At 46.1% G+C, this 22,321-nt stretch overlaps 1 protein-coding gene across 5 annotated transcripts in view; it reads right to left on the reverse strand.

Annotated features, from left to right (window-relative positions):
• The window catches only part of LOC147029158 (uncharacterized), a 117,491-nt gene that overhangs the window by 23,202 nt on the left and 71,968 nt on the right, over positions 1-22,321 (reverse strand). For 2 of the 5 annotated variants that reach the window (XM_085876270.1, XM_085876266.1), the window contains exons 3-7: positions 17,145-17,262; positions 13,832-14,036; positions 12,843-12,987; positions 7,612-7,765; positions 576-1,287 (exon numbers count right to left, since the gene is read on the reverse strand). In XM_085876270.1, the coding sequence (XP_085732396.1) occupies positions 576-1,287; positions 7,612-7,765; positions 12,843-12,987; positions 13,832-14,036; positions 17,145-17,262 (1,334 nt within the window). Of the gene's footprint in view, positions 1-575; positions 1,288-7,611; positions 7,766-12,842; positions 12,988-13,831; positions 14,037-17,144; positions 17,263-17,360; positions 19,974-22,321 lie in introns of those variants that run through there. The other 3 variants (XM_085876268.1, XM_085876269.1, XM_085876267.1) reach the window with 3 other exon arrangements.

Raw genomic sequence — 22,321 nt, forward strand, 5'->3', positions numbered from 1 at the left:
GCAAATCCTGCCACCAACCTCCTAATAAGAAGTAACCCAACTGCAGGAGGACGTCCGCAGACACAGTTGGGCACTAGATATGGATGGCCGTTGGCTCACAAGGAGCTCCTCCGCCCTTTGACAGGTTTTGTTTTTAATCCTGCTGGGTGTCCATATCCAAACACCCTCCTCACCAGAAAACCTGGTGGGGGAGACGGTTTAGTCGCCGACAACCCGACCATGGAACAGGTTAGTACAGGTTTACATGGTACCTGTAGCAGGTCACAGATCGAACCTGACCTGACAATCTGACCTTTGTGCCAGGTATGAATAAAATCGGTCCATACCATGCCTGAGATATGGTTGCGGAAGCATGCGTGCACAGAAACGAACATCGAGACCAAATCCATAAGCCCCCTTTTCGGACTAAGTCCAACGGGGACTTATAAACCGTGCAATAGGACTCATGCATCTCGTAGCTTTACAAAGGATTATCTTTTGAAAATTGATTATTTTTGTAAAATCATTTCAGTGTTAATTCAATAATCAAAATAAACAATGTAATAAGACTGTAGTGGTCATAGAAACAAACGCACCTGTAAATGGGATCCATGTAGAGGAATGAAGAAGGTTTCATTTGTACTAAGGAATTATGTGTAAGCCTGTGAGAGACGTCGAGGAATGAATCAGGCATAAATGCAATGGCTTTGGCTTTCCTTTCACCGGTACTCAAATCTAGCGGTTTCTCTTGGACCTTTGTGCTGAAGGAGAAACCTGATGATGGACTTGGCAAGAGGTAGTGGGATCGGGGAAGGGGAAATGGTGATTGAGATGTTTTGTCGCCGAGAGGATATGAGGGTAGTCCTTGAGCAGGGAGAAATGGAAAGGTAAAACGAGCCTCAAATGGACAGGTGAAGGGACCGAGGGAGTCTATTTGGCCTAAAGAATGTTCAGATATTGCATCGATGGGACTCGGGGAGCTGACAAAAGATGGCCAGCACTCCTTCCAGCTTTGTTCGCTTGTGCTGTCAGATGCTTCGCCATCACTGCCAGCGAGCTCGCCAGAAGATGGAGAAGATGGCAGCGCATCAAGGTTCGCCACATGGTGTTCTGATGAGAATGGAAACCTTCGCTTCCCCTCCACAATAGTAGTGGTAATGCAGAAGCGGTGATGCTTGGCCAGGGCAGCGAGCGAAGGAAACGATTGGGAACAAGAGGAGCAGATAGACTGTTGTCTGCAGGCTGTGTGTGTACGCTTGTGCCGACAAAGGTTGGAGAACTGTGTGTAGGACTTGTAACAGAATTCACCTGATGGTTTATAAACACAAACAAAGGGAAAATGGGCATACAGCAATGAATTCTGAATAACAATCCATTGGAATGATATAGCTGTTCCACATTTTCATAATTCATATTACTTTTTACATGGTAATAAGTGGGGAAGGGGACAGGGAGCGGTGGCTCGAATATTTTGGGGTTACCATTTCTGAGTTTTCCTGAGGGCATCTAAAATTCAATTATCAAGTACATTGACAACAAATGTATCACCTTTTGACAGTCGAATAGTGACATGGCAATGTTCTTGAGATTAACTCAGTTTTTTTTATTTTACGTAACAATAAAAAAGACTGGTATCTTCAGCCAGATTAAGTCACGGAGCTAATTTTATCATGAAGGGACTGCAAACTTAAAAGCATTGTCACAAACAGGCGTTTAGTTGATTTTGAGCTTTCTGACTTTTTTTTCAAAGCTCCTCTTCCATCTCAACCTTCAAATATACTGTATATGGAAATATCTATGTCTATACATCTATGTATATATAATATATATATATATATATATATATATATATATATATATATATATATATATATATATATATATATATATATATATATATATATATATATATATATATATATATATATATATATACACACACAAATTGACACATCCCAGACTCTTCTAGCCAGAGAAGCTGCATAAAGCAACCATGAAGGCCAACGAAAGGTAAGCGCATTGCTGTGTTACGAATTTGGAATTCCATTGCACACAACATACAGGTTCCCTGAGTCAGCTATGTCGATAAGTGCATGTTCCCTCGATAGCTCACCTTCCATTGTTTAAATGTTCAGAGATCGATAAGATGCGCTGCGGATCGATTTTATAGTTGGGAAACGAAACAATGGAGACGTCCCTCCCCCTCTTCTGCAAAGAGGAAGAAGAACCCTGCGGTGACGTCAACAACTCCCTCCCACCTGTGGTTGAGCGGGGGAGGGGGTGCAAAGGATAAAGAGGACATATTTTCTTTGTTCGAAAAGAGTCCCAAAAGAGTTCGTGGGAGTCCCGTGGTAGGGCTAAGTTCGTGGGAGTCCCGTGGGCAGAGTTCGTGTGCTGAGTCCCGTGGGAGGAGTAAGCTTTTTGCTTCGGAGAGAGCAGTCGTTCAGCCATCGGGTCCTGCTTGGCTTGCTTGGCTTGAGGCCTTCGGAAGCTTTTCGCTTCGGCATTTGGGGGAGTCGGGAGGAAGACAGAAGCCAATGAGTTGCGTGGAAGTCCGGGCGTCGCGAAGGAGATGCGAGCTGGAGGCGCAGCCTTGCCTGCTGTGTCGCACAAACCGTGCGTTCGTGTGGAGAGAGCCGGAGAGAGCTCGCCTGCCACACGGAAGGCCCGAGCTCGACCGCGGCTATGCTAGCTGCCGTGGGGAAGGAGCATCGCGGGTCACCCAAGCGCATTCGTGTGGAGAGAGCCAGAGAGAGCTCACCTGCCACAGAGAAGGCCCGAGCTCGACCGCGGTTACGCTAGCTGCTGTGGGGACGGGACGTCGCGGGTCGCCCAAGCCAGACACCACGAGGGTGCAGGTAACCTGCGACGGTCTCGTGGGACTCGTTCGGTCTGCCAAGTCACACGCCATAAAGACCCAAGAGGTCCAGTCTGACCCCATTGCCTTTGATGGGGTCTTTTTCCTGCTTTTCTTTCGAATGAATGTTGTGGCGCCGAGTCCCGTAAGTGAAACTGTGTAAGTGACTGTACATTAATAATTGCTTATAGACGGTTGTAGTTCTTTTGTTGCTTATTTAATTGCATACGTCTTTCATTATAATAAATGTCCTTGTGTAAATGTAAACCTGCTCGTTTCATCCATTCCCTCATTGACTGAACATTTCGTTTGTTGGGAGTTAGAAAGCCGTTGGTTTGCCGTAATAGGGGGACATTTGGACCGACGGTTCTCGGCGATTACGCCACTCGGAATCGCGCAAGGACAGGCTCTCCTCGGCGGTTTGTTCCGTACGAGATCCGTCGAGGGTGGAATACCCCGGTAGTTGGATCACGTGGGTATTTAGGTACAATGAAGATTGGCAATCGACCCTACCCCACGTGATCTGCCGATTGGCGTATTTCGGTTCTTGTACAAGGATCCGTCGCTTGGAGTTATCCGGGCGGCGATCTATATTCCGGGCGATCGGTCGGGCCGACTCAACTTGCGGCTCCGTTCAGAGCAGTCGGTTGGCGGCCGATCCCTGGCCTGTAACAATATGTATATATATGTATATATATATATATATATATATATATATATATATATATATATATATGTATATATACATACAAATTGACACCTCCCAGACTCTTCTCGCCAGAGAAGCTGCATAAAGCAACCATGAAGGCCAACGAAAGGTAAGCGCATTGCTGTTTCAAACCCTTCCCGAAGTTCCTCCACACCTATAAAGATGTTCACACATCATACACACATGAAAATACCAATGCAACACACCCCTCAGCTGCCAGACCGGTTTCATCACTTATTTGGTGAATCATCAGGAACAGCGCAGACAGCAATGCGTACCAATGAGGCTCCAAAGCATGTACCACATGCAAATGTCAAAAGTAGTCAATAAATAAATAATAAAGAAAGACCAACCCACATCGCTCACCTGTGAATGGAGGGAATAGCCAATCAGCTCTCACCTAATCAACTAAACCCAGCTGGCAAGGATTATGTTAATAAATTGACACTTCCCAGACTCTTCTTGTCTTAAAAGCTGAGAAAAGCAACCAAGAAGGCCGACACATTTCCTTCTTGGTTGCTTTATGCAGCTTCTTCAGTGAGAAGCAACTGCATGAGGGTGTCAATTTATTTATATAATCCTAGCCACCTGGGTTTAGTTCATTATGTGAGATCTGATTGTTTTTTTTCCTCCATTCATAGGTGATAGATGTGGGAGGGTTTTTCTTTCTTGCACATATATATTGTTGTGGGCCGGCGGAGTCGGGTGAGAAGACCACGAGGTGGGGGGAGCTATCTCTGTTCCCACCAGACTCCCCGGAATTGTCGGCCGTAGCGTACGGATAATTCCGTGATGTGGCGGATCGCTTAACCGACCGTGGACGCCAATACTTCAACCGCATGACCTTGGGTCCTCCCGATAATGGAATCGGGTTACCGAATTAACCACGCGGTTTAACCACCGGGGAACCACGCCCTCAGTACGCCTTGCCTGAACCGGATCACTCGACCCGGATCGGATGCAGCCGAGTGACACTGCCAAGGACGTACCGGCTAAAGTTGGCACGCATCGTTGGAGGAACAAATCGTTAGGAATAAAGACCTGGCTAAACCTGGATTCGAACCATGCTAGACCAATGAGGGAAAAGACAAAGGCGAGCTGGGAACATGTCTACAACACTTATTTATTTACAGCAAGTGAGGAAAAGCATGGAAAAGCAGGAAAAGCACAAAGGTTTATTGGGTATGTAACACAGGGAGAGAGGAGAGGGGTGTGGGGGGGGGGGGTGACAATTATACAAGCAACTTACCAAAGCAGACACAGTGCAGACTTGACGCGAGATTATTCACAGTAACAACAATAAAAGATCTTCTGCAGGCTTACTTGACAGACAGGCGTCAGCACAATCAGACAAACACACAGAAAAAGAAGAAACCCCAATGAAGAAAAAGGACTTTTGCAGCCAGGGAGGGAGGGGGTTGAGGTTATAGTTTTCGGTACCTAGGTGTTTCGGGGGAGGGATGCTCCTTGGTGCGGCACCCGGCAATAGCCGCATTGTACTGGCCACAGCCGCACGTGTGGAGATCGTGTTCCGTACAGGAGGAGCTTGAGTGGAGAAGGGAGGAGTCCAGACGGCGAGGGTGGAGCAGTAGGCGAGACCAGGAAGGTGGAGTTGAGAGGCAGGAGGTGGTTCAACATCGTGTGGGCGGAGCCAAGGAACAGGAGGTGCGCCGTCCAGGCGTGACGTGGGCAGATTCGAGGACAGGAGACACAGCGTGAAACACACACACTCTCAATTCTTCACTTACACAGAGGATTTATCCGTGTTTTTTTTGAGCCCAGAGCTCGGGGGAGGGGCCATGCCGAATCCGACGCCATCGCCTGAGTCGGCGTTCCGACTGGCCCCGACCCCTGACCTGGTCCGCCAGCCTGGGCTGGGCCTCGGGTTGATGCTGGTGCAGCCCGCACACCTTACTGCGTGACTCGCTGCACATGTCTGGTTTCGGGTAGACGCTGGTACACGGTTATGGTAAACGAGACGAGGGGGCAAGCAAGGCAGAAGGCACCGTGGATCGTCACACTGTGGAAAATGAGACGAGGGGGCAAGTGAGACAGAGGGCACGGTGGATCGTCGTGCTACACGCTGTGGTAGACGAGACGAGGGGCAAGCAGGCAGATTTACCTCAGGAGTGAAAAGAGGAAGAGTGGGAAGTGGAATGGAGGGAAAAATGATTTAATAAACCAAAACAAATAGCCCATCGCAACGCACTCCCTTGTCCTCCCACTACACAAAAGGAAGGGGTCTATCTGCACGTATATTCATGGCATAACTGACTCGGGACAACTATCTGTTGTATGCATGTGGTTCCGAGAACCGCAACAATATCTACCAGAGGGGGTGTGAAGCGTTGGGATTCGCATGTATGTGCTATTGGTGAATGTCTTTATTGCTGTGGAGGAACTCTGGGAAGGATTTGATACAGCATAACGCTTTCCTTGTGTAGGCCTTCTTTGTTGCTTTATGCAGCAGTTTCGGCTAGAGGAGCATGGGAGGTGTTTGTGTGTGTGTGTGTGTGTGTGTGTGTGTGTGTGTGTGTGTGTGTGTGTGTGTGTGTGTGTGTGTGTGTGTGTGTGTGTGTGTGTGTGTGTGTGTGTGTGTGTGTATATATATATATACATATATACACACACACATACACACACACACACACAGTTATATCCCACATTGCGCAGATTCACTTTTGCGAGAATTAAATATTCAAATTTAATTACCTTAAGTTTATTCGATCCATCAAGCGTGTCAAACGTATTTACAATTTTATATGCACTGCATTGACCGGAAACACGACCACTGGTGTTGACATCGCTGGCAGCCAATCTGAGCACGTCTCCTCTCAACCAATCAACACACACGTTGATGGCTTCCTGCTCGGTGCCTCACCATATTGATAATTGCGCCAAAATGCCTTGGGAATTATGCTGAAAGTGTCAAGAAACATCATCAGTCTGGAACTGAAATTGAAACTATTAAGGCGGATGGAGTCGCGCGTTGGTGCCACACCTGATAAGTGTGAATTTGGCTGAAAGTTGTCATCTGGAAGGACAATTGTAAAGAACAAAGAAAAAAAAAAAACATAAAACATGTCGTCAGTCCATGACCCCTGGAGGTGCAAAAAAATTAAAGAGATCTCAGAGCAGTTTAATGGAGAAGATTTAAAGACTTTTATCCTCCTGGATTGAGAATATGAATCGGTGTGTTTTAAATGCCTTTAATCCAGGCAGTAAGTATGGCTAAGGCGCTGAGTTTACACGATGAAGTAAAGAGCAGGAAGGCGAGCGGTCTACTCAAGAGAAGTTTATGGCCAGTCGATAGATTCGAGAGTGGTTTGATAGATTTAAACTCCGCAGCAATTTGGATAACATTCGCTGAACTGGTGAAGCTGCGAGCGCGGACAAGCCTACAGGAGCTGAAATCCCATCTAAGTTTAATGTCCTTGTGGAAGTTTTGCCTCCCCAGCTAGTTTTTAATGTGGACAAAATGGGGCTTTTTTTTGTTTAGGAAGAGGATGCCGTCATGCACATTCATTTCCAAGGAAGAACAACATTCATAGAATTAAATCGCCAAGCAACCTTTCTCGTCATAGAAGGCTACGTAAAGCTACCAAATTCATGAACTGAAGACGAGCTCTTTGTTGTTTCAAACCCTACCCGGGTTCCTTCACAGCTGCAGACATTTACACACAGCACATGTATGAGTACCCGAACGCTCCATGCCTCCGTCAGCCATCATTCCATTTTCATCACTTAACGGCAGGCAGATCGTCGGCGAGAGTTGCTCAGCAGTTTTTGTTGGTATCATTCCCAACCTACTGAGAAGTCTGCTTTGTTTATGGAAGCAAATACTTTCTGTTTTGCGAAGGCTTGAGTACTCTAACTGCAGAGGATTCTCTGGTGATGTAGTTGCGGAAGGGTGGGGGTAAATTGCTGCCACAATTAGTAGTACCCAACAAATAGAAGGCTCCAAATGTAATGACAATGGAGTTTTACTTTTGTTCTTTTTTCACACTCAGGTTTTACAAGCAATCTTTGTTTTATTCTACTTTTTTCAAAAAGAAAATTGGCTCACAACGAAATGGCTTGACACTGCTGTGGACATGTCGATGCTGTTTCAAACCGGAGGCTGTCGCAAAGCTCTTCCCACAGTCACCACAGCAGTGACTATGCGCTCCGCCGTGCCGTGATCTAAAGTGCCGCTGGAGATTTGATGGGTCAGTGAATGTCTGAGGAACAGCACAGGAGGCAGGGAAAGCCACATGCTTCTTAAACAGAAAAACCAACAACAAATCATATTAACAATCATACATATTGGAATTGCACTGACATGAATACCCCGGTATGGATCGCAAGGATTGGATGCACGTGTGAAATAACCAGCTGAGAAAGCAGCACAGGTTTGGTTAGCATAACAGCTTGGTGATAGCATGTTCAACAAAGAGGACTATGACTCTGAATTAATTCCCAACTAGAACGGCACTTGGTTGAGCGCGGACCTCCACCGAGCTGAACAGTTTAAGTTTTGTCTCCCACTGAAGGGTCGGATCTGGATCCAGACCTGAACATAAATCGAATCAGCTTGTTCTTGTCACTTACCCAACTCCTCCACCAAGTTTTGTTATAAGCCGTCCCCAACTTTTTTGAAACATCATGTTATATATCATTTTGGCCACATCTCTCAAAGGTGAAAAATCAATTTCAAAATTAAAAAAAAAACTCTTGTATCTGGATTCAGAACTTCAATAAAATCGAATCAATTCGTCCTTGTCAGACACCCAATCTGTTCATCAAATTTTGTCCAAATCCATCCGTAACTTTTTGAGACATCCTGCTCACAGGCAGACAGACAGATCCACAGACAGGGGTGAAAACACAACCTCCATTTACCTTCGGTGGGGGAGGGAACAATGTCAAAGGCTATTCATCAATGTGTGTGCCATCCCTCAGAAAGACATTCAACTGAGAAACTCGTCTGCCAGCATTAGATTATGGACGTCAAAGATCCCATCTTGTGCTTCGCGAAGAGTCGGCGAGATATCGCTGGCACGGCACAAATCAAGGTTCAGGGACAATATGAATTTCTACCTCCTTCATCTTTGATCGTTCTTCCTTTCGTCTTTTGTGGCCTTGCACCTTCTGTGGCTCGCAGTCTGGTTTCGGTGGAATATCAACAGAAAAAAAAAAAAATTAAAAAATAAACCGTGAACAAATTCCAAATTCCTGCCATAACCAGCAGAGGGCATTGCATCAGCATCACAGCCACAGCCTCAGCCAGTGATGCAGCCCTGCAGTCTTGTGCTCCATGGAAATGAAGAAGAAGCGCAAATCTTATTATCCACAGAGATGGATGGAGAAGGAAACATCCTATATATATATATATATATATATATATATATATATATATATATATATATATATATATATATATATATATATATATATATATATAAATTTATAAATATATATATACATATCTACATATATACATACACACACACACACACACACACACACACACACACACACACACACACACACACACACACACACACACACACACACACACACACACACACACACACACACACACACACACACACACACACTCAGACAAGCCATCAGCTATTTAAAAAAACTGCAATAAATAGTAAATAAATAAAATCATTGTTGAGTGTTACAAGGACTTACAAGGAAATATAACACAGGTGGAGGCCGTTCATCCCATCATGCCCGTGTGAACACCATACTAATTTATCCACACAAAATCCAAGGAAGAAAATACAACAAAAAAAATTAAATGTTTTTATTTTATTTTTAAGTTTTGTATTTTTTTTCTTCTCTTTCTTCTTCCCCTCATGGGAGGGGGGCATGAGCCTGGCCGAAACACACACAACATCAACCACACAACCCCCCTTGACAAGACCCCCACCAACGGCACTCTGTACACACACACACACACAATCACCCATTAATGCTCAAACTACCGAAAAGTCCTGTCAACGTCCTCTTACCCCTCTATCTCCATAACTTCCAGGTACCTATCTAATTCCAATTTAAACTTATCTTCTGTTTCTGCTACAACCACCTTTCCAGGGAGACCATTCCATGCATTAACTACTCTCTGAGTGAAAGTCCCCGACCTTACTAATGTCCTAACTCTCCTGTTCTTTACTCTCAGGCTGACAGCGAACCCTAACCCTAACAGCCTAACAGCCTAACCCTCGCAAACCCTAACCAAAACAGCTAACCCGAACCTTAACTAACCCTAACCCTAACAGCTAACCCTAACCCGAAACCTAACAGCCTGACCCTAACAAACCCTAACCCAAACAGCTAACCCGAACCTTAACTAACCCTAACCCTTACAGCGAACCCTAACCCGAACAGCTAACTCTAACAGCTAACCCTAACCCGAAACCTAACAGCCTAACCATAACAAATCCTAACCCTAACAGCTAACTCGAACCTTAACTAACCCTAACCCTAACAGCGAACCCTAACCTGAACAGCGAACCCTAACAGCTAACACTAACCCTAACCCTAACCCTAACCCGAACAGCTAACCCTAACTCGAACAGCGAACCGAAGCCCTAACCCTAACAAACCCTGTTAGGGTTAGGCCCTTGGTCCTATCATTGTCTACTCTGTTGAATAATTAATCTTCACTTATTTTATCTCCACCTTTCATTCTCTTAAACATCTCAATCATATATCCTCATAACCACCTCCTTTCTAGTGAATAAATCCCTGTCTCCTTCAGCCACTCCTCATAGCTGAGTCGAGCTCGGCCTGGAATCAATCTTGTTGCCCTACGCTGAACCCTCTCGATGGCATCGATGTCCCCCCTGAGTTGTGGTGACCAAAAGTGCACACAATATTCTCGATGTGGTCCTCACTAAATTCCTGTACACTGTTAACACCACCTCTTTGAATTTATAATTGATCCCCCTCCGAATACAACCTAAAACACTATTTGCCTTACCTATAGCTGCCTGTTTACCTCCCGTATCTCTTACCACCCCCAGATCCTTGTCCTGTGTGACACGCTCCACAATTACCCCTTGCATCCTGTAATCTCTATTTTCATTGTTCTTCCCCATCCCCAACACCTGACACTTGTTCAGGTTGAATTCCATCTGCCAATCTATTGCCCAATCTGTACAAGTTTCAATACTTTCCTGTATCTGATCACCCCCTCTGCTGTCCACCTTACCTCCAAGATGATGTTCAGTTTCAAAGTCTGCATCTGCCCCGCCTGTTGTTCTCTGCTGCTGTTTTACATTTCTCATGAATTGCTTAACAGTGTGACAAAAGTTGTGAAAGTTGGAATGGTATCATCTACTTCTTCTTGCGTATGGCAACTTGGCTGCCGGGTAGCTGTCATTCTGTTGCGATGCTACTATGCCACTGATGCTGTGTGTGCCCCTTAAACCAGTACACCGGTACTCATTTCACCATCCTCGGAAGGATAACAGGCTTAGTCGATCCCACCTGGTGTTCATTCATCAGCCAAAGGAGCTCAAACTCAGGTCCCTAAAATCAGCAACCTTACCACCCGAACCACGAAGCCAACACCAGGCTTGGGATTGTATGAAAACACCCAAGGAAATTTAAACATCGAAGAAGGACACTGGGCCCATCACGCCCATGTCATCTCCACATTCCTGACAACTTCGGGACACAACACGATTCCTGCACCTTTTAAAATGTATTTATTTATTTATTTGAAATGAAGTTGGGGCCGTATGCACCGTGCTTTGACATTGTTAAAAAACAGGAAAGGTTGATCACGTTGTACCTTACAGTCGCATGATTCACACGCTGAGGCACAAACAAATACAATGGTGCCTAAAAACTGACACCTTCGACTGGAAACTTTTCTATAGCATGGGATATCATGCAAGGGTCGTTCCACCGAGATGAAGACGTGATACTTTTAGTTTGATTACCATTTCCTGTTAAGTTTGCCTATTTAAATAACTATTGAAGAAAGGCAGGTTTCTACCAATTGATGACCTCCACCACCGAAGGTGAAGGAGGTGATGTTTTCACCCCTCTCTGTCTGTCTGTGTGTGGGATATCTCAAAAAGTTGTGGGTGTATCCAAATGAAATTTGGTGGGCAGGTTGGGTGTGTAACAAGGACGAAATGATGAGATTTTGGTGACGATCCGGATCTGGATACGAGAATTATTTAATTTTTTTTTAAGTGATTCTTCACCATTAAGAGATAGGGCCAAAAACGATACGTAGCATGTTATTTCAAAAATGTATTGGGCCCGATATGTTCTCATGGATCAGGCATTACGTGGCGGAGGTATGCACTCGAACGAGTGCCCTTCTAGTTTTGGATGTTTTAATTATGTTAGGACAGAGCGAATGTTCACTCTGGGTCCATTTATTTAGTGGAATCCACATTCCATGTCCTAAATCAAAGTATCTCATTTATTTATTTGTACGCAGCCCGTGACTATTTGGCTGTTTCATTATGTGGGGGCACAGCTGTGTCGCTGATGCAACGCCCTCTGTTACCAACATGCTGCTACTCATTTCGTCGACCTCGGAAGGATGGCAGGCTGAGTCAACCCACCAGATGTATATTCAATGGAATGACACGGGCTTGAAATCAGGACTGTTCGATCTTTCGCCAGCCACCTTCACCATTAATCCAACACCAGACTTACAAAGTATCTGATTATTTCTGAACCAAAAATGCCAAATTATTCCTGTATTCCTGATTCGTGTTGAATCCAACTCTTCAATTTTATACTTTCTAGCAGGATTATTACCTGGTCATTCATCACCTTTTTGAAAATACTTGAAATACCTGACTGCTCGTCGGCAAATTTGAATGCTCGGCATCTGATGACACCACTAGATGTAACGAATGTGGAGTTAATTTCGCACAACTACCTGAGCTGTCACTCTGATGCTTCCAGTAAGTCCCATATTATCTCGGATGGGTCATCCTTCGTGTGCTCGGCAACTCTTCGGGTCGATCCCTGAGCAGGATCAAGATGTTCAAAGGGAGTAAACTGCTCAGCCACCTTGGAGGACATCGTTAATTTTGAGCACCGATCCAAAAGAGCCTCTAAGAATTATTAAAAGATTCCCAACTCTTTCCAGTTTGGAAAGTTTCCTCAAATCAGACAATGGAAAATGAATTTGTGATATCATTGGATCTCCAACAGATGGTTTCTGATTAAAAAAAAAAAACCTCGAATTTTGAGCGTGGGACCACAGACCGATGAAATCATGAGCATTACAAACTACCCAGCACTTCCATGTAGCTGTATGAGCCTCACCTTGGCGCAAACAGCGCATTCAAAGGGCCTCCCACCATCGTGTGCCATCTGGTGGCGAATGAGGTTCGAACGCCAGTTGAAAGCCTTAGGGCACTTCTGGCAGGGAAATCCTCCATTTTCAGTTCGCCCTCTGCTTGACTGTGCACTAGCAACCCACGAGAAAACACATCGACGAGCATTAGGCAAACGGTCATAAATACACTCGAAATTTGCAGCACTCAGTCGGATTTGGATTTGAAAGCCACCCGATATATTTATTAATGAGTTGTTTGAGGGTAAATGTTCCGCTCCCCTTCCCCCGAAAAGATTTACACCATGAATAACGAGACTTGTGTTTCTACGGCATCAGGACAAATCACACATGGCTGGAACAATCAATGTGCCCACGGCTCAAAACTACACACAAAAAGGAGGAACATCTCCGCAGAGTTTCACCGCATGTGCAGACGAAAAAAAAAAATCCTACTTTTAATCCGGATGTGACGTCATGGCATGGAACTGACAAGGATGGCCGAGACCTAGAGGTACACACACTCACCTTGAAGCTGTCTAGCCTGAGTTTGAATCTCGACCCAGCCATAAACTGTCATCAAAGTGTTTCTTTGGTCGGGTGATTCATCGATGAGTGTGCCGTCTCTCTGATGGACGTTAAATTGGCCGTCCCTTCCACCGACATCAGTCAGTGGACGTTAAAGGTCCGTTGGCGTCCTTCACAAAGAGCAGGAGGGTATTGACAGTCACCGCCAACAAATTACAAATTCCTGCTCTAACCAGCAGGGGGCACTACATCAGTGGTGCAGCCGCTCTCCCAGCACTGATGCAAACCAGTAGCCACAGGCTGCACACCAAATGATGATCATGGCACGATCATTTAACTTTGTAACCTATGATCAGTTTTCAATTTGTGGTTGTAACTGTGCAAAGCAGAAATGTACATTACGGTATGAATCCACAGGCAAGGTGTGGAAGCGGAGAGGTAACAATCTCACCTGTAGTGTTTTTTGCAAACGGCTTTGCAGCACCGTGTTGGTGTGGCATTGCGGATGGAGCCGGACACCCGACCGACGTCCTCACCGACAGACACACGCCTGGAAACCGAGCCTGCAGCGTCGATTCTGGGGTCGACGCCAGAATTCGGGTACATTTCAATGTCCGCCATCTTTTTCCATCCCCACCAGCAAGAATCCTGTCCCTCTGAAAAGTGATGGACGAATGGGAGGTGAGTTACATTCAGACACCTGTAATCTGCTGCTTGGCAGCCATAACCACAACGTACGATTTCGAAGACATAGTTGTAACCTTGAAATCAGTGGATACTTTGTTGCCAAAAGTCATGACCGATGTAGATATGTTGGCAAGTCCTGCTGTACACTCCCAAAAATAAATTTTCACCCTTCTACCCCCACTCGAAGACGCACCGGGAAATATCCCACAAACTCCCCAAAGCGTCATGTATTTTGTGTGCGACCCCTAAGAAAAACAAGGAACAGCCATCGAGTCTCTCGCGTAAGGCCTCATCATGGCCTAATCAAGCCTGATGTTACCTTAGTGGTTACGGTGGCAGGCTTGCGATCTTTGGGTCCTGAGTTCAAGCCCCGTTACCTGCTGAATTAACACTAGGCGGGGTTGACTCAGCCTATCATCCTTCTGAGGTTGGTGAAATGAGTACCAGTGAACTGGTATAGGAGCACAGCATCAGTGGCATAGTGGAATAATGGCATCCCAACAAAATGACAGCTACCTGGCAGCCAAGTGGTGAAGAAGAAAAAGAATAAGAAGAATAAGAAGACCTAATCATAGACTGTTGCCTTGTTTCTCGAGGTTGGAGGTGCTCACCCACTAACATGAACCATGAGTCGTGTTTTGATAATTGTAAGACAAGTTATTTGTGCACTCCTTGTGACTGTTGATGAATCTCTGATTCATAAGAGCCCCCATGGGCCATGCCCCCACAAACAACCAAGAGAAGGTCAGATTTTGTAATGTGGGGGACAAATTTATTGACTTCAATGAGGTTTCGTTTTAAAGCGGTGCTGTTCTCAACGAGCATTTTCAGATGTTGCGGTCATTGCAGGTCCAGTTTGGTGTTGCAGGCCCTGCCGTTAGTCTTGAACATATCTGCAGCAGCAATACTTGTTGCTCCACAAAACGTAATTACAGATTTTGATGTGCCAGGACCTCCATATTTGTTGCATCATTCCATGTGATGCCATGAAAGTCCCAGATTGATTAACGGCATGCGTACAGATGCAGAGGGTCGCGGATGGTTTTCCAGAGGGATGTCCTCATTCAGATCGTTTGGTCAGCCAAACGAAGACGTGTTGAGTTGATAACCTCCCAGAGTGGTCAGGGTGCAATGTCACTGAACTCAAAGTGGCAGTGCTGGAAAAGTTGGGTTGCGTCAAAAGCGGCGGCGGTGGTTCTGATGGTGTATAATTCGAGGAGGCGACCACGGGCTTATGCCTTTGTCGAATGGTGATGGTGCAGATGCTCATCCATATTATTCTTTGAAACATGTGAATCAACAAACTGTTCCTGTGCTGAGCCATGTTTGTTGCCTCCAACAAGCCATGGCAGGATTCTGGGCCCTCGAGAGGTGATTTTGAACGATCTGCCTGATCGATGGTCAGGGTTGGAGTTGACGGCGTATTCCATTTCATGACGACGTCCCCGTGCACGATTGATTTAGGGAATGCCAAGATGGTCTTAATTGTCCTCTCATCTCCTCCTCTCCCTTTCATCTCCTCTCCCTGTTAAGGCTGGAGTCCCTGAATGTCATGCTCTGGGCCTAGTCCTATTTCTGATCTTCAACAATGATCAATGATCCCTCTGACTCTCTGGAAAATACCCTTTATCTATTTGCTGATGACTTCACCGTCTTCCGTGACGTTCCTCATCCTTCGGACATGAAGGCTGCAGCCACTTCCCTCTCTTCAGACTTTCACAAACTGATGATACACTTGGAATATGTCTTTCAATCCTGACAAATCCCTTACACTCCCACTGTCTCCCTCAGAAAGGACTGTACGGCAAACCCTCCCATCAAATTTATTCACAACCCTCCCGAACACGTTCAATCACTGAAATGCTTGGATCTCACCATCAGCCATGATCTCTCTTGGGGAAACCAACATATCAAAGTTAACCTCCAAAGCCAGTCAACGACTGGACATCCTCTGTTATATAAGGTCCTTCCTTGGCACACCTGGACTCCTATCCACCGACAAAGCCTTCACCTTCAGCTTCATGAAGTACTGCTCTCCCCTTCGGGGCTGGCTTCCCCGCCTCACACCTTGTCCAGCTTGACGCCATGGAAACCAAAACTTTCAAGATAATTTGAAGCTCAGTCTGTGGGCTTATCACTCCGCCATCATTGAAAGGTTGGTGGTGTCTCTATCTTCTTGTCCGTGTGATCGTTATTGAATTATCACTTTGCAGCCTCATATGAAATGATACACCAGTATGGCAGTAAAAGCGACTTCGTGACATTCCCAGTAAGATTGGTGAAGGCAGCAATCTTCAATTGGCCCAAATTATTCCCACCTTCTGGTGTGGTCACTGGAGGAGCTTTTTCGGCCTGCGTCCTTCAAGAACAGGCAGGCCGGGCCTGATGGGTGCCACCCACATGTATTAACTGGGAAATTAATCAACATACATCTACTGCTTCATGGTCCATTTTTCAAACAAGTATGTAAAGTCAGGGCTGGCAGGCGAGGTAAGATGCTTGCAAACTCCCCTCTAGACTGTCTACCCCGGGTTCGAATCCCAATCCAACGATAAACTGTCATCTCAGTGATCGATCGTCAATGTGTGTGCCGCCGCTCGGATGGACGTTAAACCGGGATCTGCCGGCATTCGTTGGCGGGCGTTTCAGATCCCACGGTGTCCTTCATGAAGAGTCAGCGAGGTATCTCCGGCATCCTGAACAAATTCCATATTCCTGCCCTGACTTCCTGTGTTGGAGCGGAAACCCGACCAAGGTTGTACCTCGAGCCAAGAGACTGCTACGGAAGCATCGACAACTCTGTGTAGACTACACAGCATGGTACATGAGATCATGATGACCGACTGCTTGGTGTTCCCACATTCCATCTGAGCACACAGCTCACATTCCCAAGTTATCCCATGATCCCAAGTGAAATTCCAAGATAGACCTATTGTGCTGATTTGTTCACGAATTACCCTTGTCATGCATGTGAAGGATGTATATATATATATATATATATGTAGAGCTTTTTTTTAACTTAAGAGACGTGGCTTTGGAGAAGGAAATGGTTTCCTCAAGATTTTCATTACGGTGACCTGAGGGTGGTGTTGAAGACGCTTCACCTCCAACGTGAGGTGCGGCTTCCTCTCGGGGGTTCCCCAAAGTGTCGTTCGACCGTCTGCCCACCATGTTGGCCCTTTCAAGAGGAACTACCTGCAGAGAGGCAAATGTGACACTGATTAGAAAACCGACAAGTAGGAAGCAAGTTGTTCGCTTATAATCAGCCGGAGGAAAAGAATGCTCGAACGCACCTTGCCATCCTGTTGGCATATCAGGAAATGGCTTCTGGTTGCGGCGAGTCCTGGTGTCAGGTAACATAACGAATTAAACAAATGAGGAGTCATTTCGGATAATGGACAACTATAAGATAAAACGATCTGTGGGAAACTTGGCGACAACACGCGAGGACGGCACTTGCGTTGCCCTCGTGCTCAACCTGGGTAATCCGAGGCTCGGCCACCACCCTCATTCCCACTAAGTGCCCCCATAAGGCCTGCCTTTGGATGTCCCAGAGTTTGTGCGGGTGCGGGGACTTTTAGCCGGAAGTGTGCTGAGGTTTCACCCGCACTCATTTCCCTTTTACTCGCCCGGAGCGAGTTTGTCTGCGGCCAACATCAACAGGCCTCACTGTGCCTGCTCGGCTGCGACTAAACAGGAAGTGAAGGCGTTCGAGCTTGTGGGCGAGCGATGGTGTGAGAGGCAGGGGTGAAGAGGAGAAATCAATATGATGGGCTCGAGGGCCTCGTCTCGAGGTCTCGTCGACCGTCCCAAGGAAGGGCCGTGAAAAAAAATTTGCCTTTTTTTTTTTTCCTCCCACAGGTGCAAACATTTAATTATTTAGTTCACCTGTAGACAGACACATATCCGTGCAGTTATTGATCACTTTTAGCACAACTAAAAGTGATTACAAGCCGGTAGGCAACGTTGGTGGTCGCTACATAATTTCATACTAGTCATCCAGTTTTTGACGGATCGGGCTGAAATTTTTTTGACAAATAGGTTGATTTTAGTGCGTATAAAAGCGCGGAAGCCGATTTTTTATTTTCGAAAAAAAATGTTTTTTCATTGTTTCATTTTTTTTTTTTCAATGTTTTTTTCAAGTTTCATCAAAATCGGTTGACTCCTCCGGCCTCCAGAGCTGTCCATTACATACAAACAAACAGACAGACATACAGACATACGGAAAACCTGAGAAAAACGGTCGTCGAGCTTGCGAACAACCAATAATTATTTAAAATTAAAATAAATGATAGGTCAGTGCAACATGTAATTGCAAATTCACAATCGTGATCATCGGATGTAATATCAATCCCAGGATCACGGGAGCTGTAATTGAATATATAATTAATGAATCGGTGGAACTTTTCACCCCGAGGTGAACCTGATGGATGTCAGAAGAAATAAAATCATGACAAAAATAAAACCAAGACACCTTCATCAAATGTATGTTGAATAGATGGGTCGTCGAACAGGTAAAGGTGTGATCTCTCGTTATAATGACCTTTTTGTAAGCTCGGTGTTTGGCTTGATGGTTAAGGTGGCTGCCTTCAAATCTTCGGGTCTTGAGTTCAAGCCAAGTTAAACAACACGAAGTGGGCTAAATGAGTGTCGGCTTACTGGTACAACGGGGTACTGCATCAGCGGCACAGCTGCACTTCGAAAAATGATGCAACCAGCAGCCACAGGCTACATCCAAAATAATAATAATGATCTTTTGTACATGTATTCGGTGTCTGACTACACGGTTGAGGCTCGACTTAGACGCCTTATAATTTACTTCCCCGATACGCTGCAATCAAATGTTTCGAGATTTGATTCGAATCGAGGCGTTCGAATCCCAACCCAGCTCTAAACCGTCATCCAGATGTTTCACAGGCAAGACGATTCATCAATGTGTGCGACGTCCTTCGGATGGACGTGAAACTGGAGTCCTGTCTGTTATCATGAGTTGGTGTACGTTAATGATCCCATGGTGTCCTTCTCGAAGAGTCGACGAGCCATCACCAGCACCCTGAAAAAACATCCGGTTCTAACTTACTTCATCGAACATCAACTTTCACATACCAATTTTTATTTATTTATTTATATCCACTTTACCATCTTCCAATGACAACACCCACCCTTGCATTATTTATATACACTTTCCGTCACCACTCCCTTCATCCCACCTTGAATTATTTATTTATGAGCAAATCCCACCTGTTGCTTTCCTGACTGGAGTACTAAAGAGGTGGAGGGGAAGCAGCGAGGAGGGGTGGGGAAACAAGGAGGCGTAGAGAAAGGGAAGACAGTGTGAGGTGAGAGGAAGGGAAGGCAGACATGTGGTGGAGCGTTAATCACGATTCATACTGTTTCATCAAAATGATTCTGCATTGAATAACAGTGAAGATGGAAACAAAATAATGTCTGAAATCCATTTTCTACCAGTCATACTATCAACACGGCCCGGAGACAAAACCTGCCAGATGCGTCCGGAGCCAAGCTGTCCGGACAAAAACACTGCTCAGCCATATTCAAAGACAAATTCCTGTCCGGCTGCGTCTGGAGACAAACTCCTGTCCATAGATAAACTCCCGTCAAGACATAAATACCACCGTGTGGATGTGTCCAGAGACAAACACAGCCCAGATACATCTGGAGACAAACACCACCCAGATGCATCCATAAATAAACATAAACACTGGACATAAACACTGCCAGTCACATTTCGAGACAACCACTGCCCGGACGCGTCCGGAGCCAAGCTGTCCAGAGATGAACACCACTCAGACAAGTCCAGAAATAAACACCACCCGGACAGAAATTCCCGTCCAGAGAGAAATAACATCCTGACACGTCCGGAGACAAACCCTACCTGGATACGTGCAGAGACAAACACCACTCAGATATAACCACTGTCCGATATGTCCAGAAACAGAGAGAGAGAGAGAGAGAGAGAGAGAGAGAGAGAGAGAGAGAGAGAGAGAGAGAGAGAGAGAGAGAGAGAGAGAGAGAGAGAGAGAGAGAGAGAGAGAGAGAGAGAGAGAGAGAGAGAGAGAGACAGAGAGAGAGAGAGACAGAGAGAGAGAGAGACAGAGAGAGAGAGAGACAGAGACAGAGAGAGAGAGAGACAGAGAGAGAGAGAGACAGAGAGAGAGAGAGACAGAGAGAGAAAGAGAGAGAGAGGGAGACAGAGAGAGAGAGAGAGAGAGAGAGAGAGAGAGAGAGAGAGAGAGAGAGAGAGAGAGAGAGAGAGAGAGAGAGAGACAGAGAGAGAGAGAGAGAGAGAGAGAGAGAGAGAGAGAGAGAGAGGAGAGTGCTACACTGTATAGGGAGTGGGGAGAGCAAGGATGGGAAATAGAGAGAAAGAGGGGTGGGGGTCAGGGAGTTAGCAGAGAGAGTATGTTATGCTTTATGAACAAAACACAAACAAAAACACAAACACACATACGCTTGGCTGATATCGGCAATTTTAAAGGAATCAGCAGGTTGGAGTCAACGTGATTACCAATTTCAGTACGTTTGTCGAGGATCAAAACGTGACGGGTGGGAAAAAAATTTGGCTTGGTAATTTCGAAAATACTGTTGCGAATTCGCGCCTGCCGACGTGCGATCGGCCACTCGACTCGAATGGAGGCCGCCTCGCCCACCGGACGGACAATTCTGTCGTGACCCTCCGGGAACTATCGCCCAGAGCCAGGCCCAGGGCCTTTCGACCTCACCACGATCGTGCCAATCGGCCACCCGTGTAGGATAGGGTTGTTCGCCAAACTCGAACTACCTAAGTACACCTAAGACCTACCTCGACCACACGGATGGTAGACCGGGCGATCGTACCTCGCCACAGGCCGACTCTGGACACGAACTGCTTAAGCGGTCCGTTCCGTGCTATCGGGATAACCGAGCGGTGTTATCGTCGACCTGGACGGTTCCGATTAATTATCGGGCGTATTAAGCCCACTACGAACCCTTTACGTGAAGCAAGATGGAGAGTCAAACGAAGGAAAGGACGCAGCGAAACGGGGAACAATTCAACATAATGCACATTTATTACCCAGCCCACGAAAAGCACACATATACAATCAAACAGTCAGAATGCACATATATCAATTTAAAACAAAAACAACAATGCAGAGCTACGATCGAATACGCGAACACACGGCAACACTTATACAGTTTTACTTTACAAGACACGGCGCCACAAGATCCATACAAAAACCCCGAAAAGAAAAAGGTGACTTCCCTTTTGGGCCGTCGAGTCCCTCTCCGACGTCCGTCGACGTGGTCCCGCCTGGCCGCGACTCTGTGCCCGAGCGTGGTAGGCGAGGCCTCTCCGGCATGCCTCGCGCCGGCACGTGTTGGCCGCTCGACGCCACGGATGGAGTTTTCGGTGCTATCCCAGCGCGGATAGAAGGGGGGGGGGGAACGTGGATGCCCGAGGTAGGGGGGAATGGCGGACGCTCCTTCCTGCCAGCGGGGTCTTGGAATGGCACCACAGCAGACCAGGCCAGCGGCCACCAGCAAGAGAAGAGGATGAGCGAGCCGGAAGACAGGAAGAGGGCAAGAGCAACCACAAAACCGCTCCGCCCGTGTCCGACTTTTTATATCCCGGAGCTCCGCCCTGTTGCTCCGCCCCGTTCTTTGCTCCACCCCCTTCGAGGCGCTTCGAGAAAGGTCTCGAAGAGGGGCGTTCCTCCTCCCCGGCCGCGTCACACCACGCATCCACCAATCGGGCGCCAGCTGCCCCACCCCGCTTCTCCTCCCTCACACCAAGCGCGGAGAAGAATGGCGCGAAAAGCAGGCGGGAAAAGCCCACCAAGCGTCCTCATTGGTTTTTGTTTGAAATAAAAGATAGAAAAAGAAAAACGACTGACTCAAAGCGTCGCAGCCCGAATGAATCACATTAATTCCCTCCAAACAACGGGTTTGGGGCAACTACACATGTACTTAAGAGATACCTCACCTTCGGGATCTGGATGGTGGTTTGCGAATTTCCACAGCCGTAACAATGCGTTAATATGGTAAACGGCTAAAAATCGGGTGTTATTTCACATCAACTCACCCATGGTGATGGAGCGTGAACCACTTGCTCAGGGCGATGGAGCACAATGCACTCGCTCAGGATGAGATATGTATATATATATATATATATATATATATATATATATATATATATATATATATATATATATATATATATATATATATATATATATATATATATATATATATA

This window comes from Eptatretus burgeri, chromosome 4 (genome assembly GCF_056783735.1).
Source record: "Eptatretus burgeri isolate ZD-2024b chromosome 4, Ebu_testis_v1, whole genome shotgun sequence".
NCBI lineage: Eukaryota > Metazoa > Chordata > Myxini > Myxiniformes > Myxinidae > Eptatretus > Eptatretus burgeri.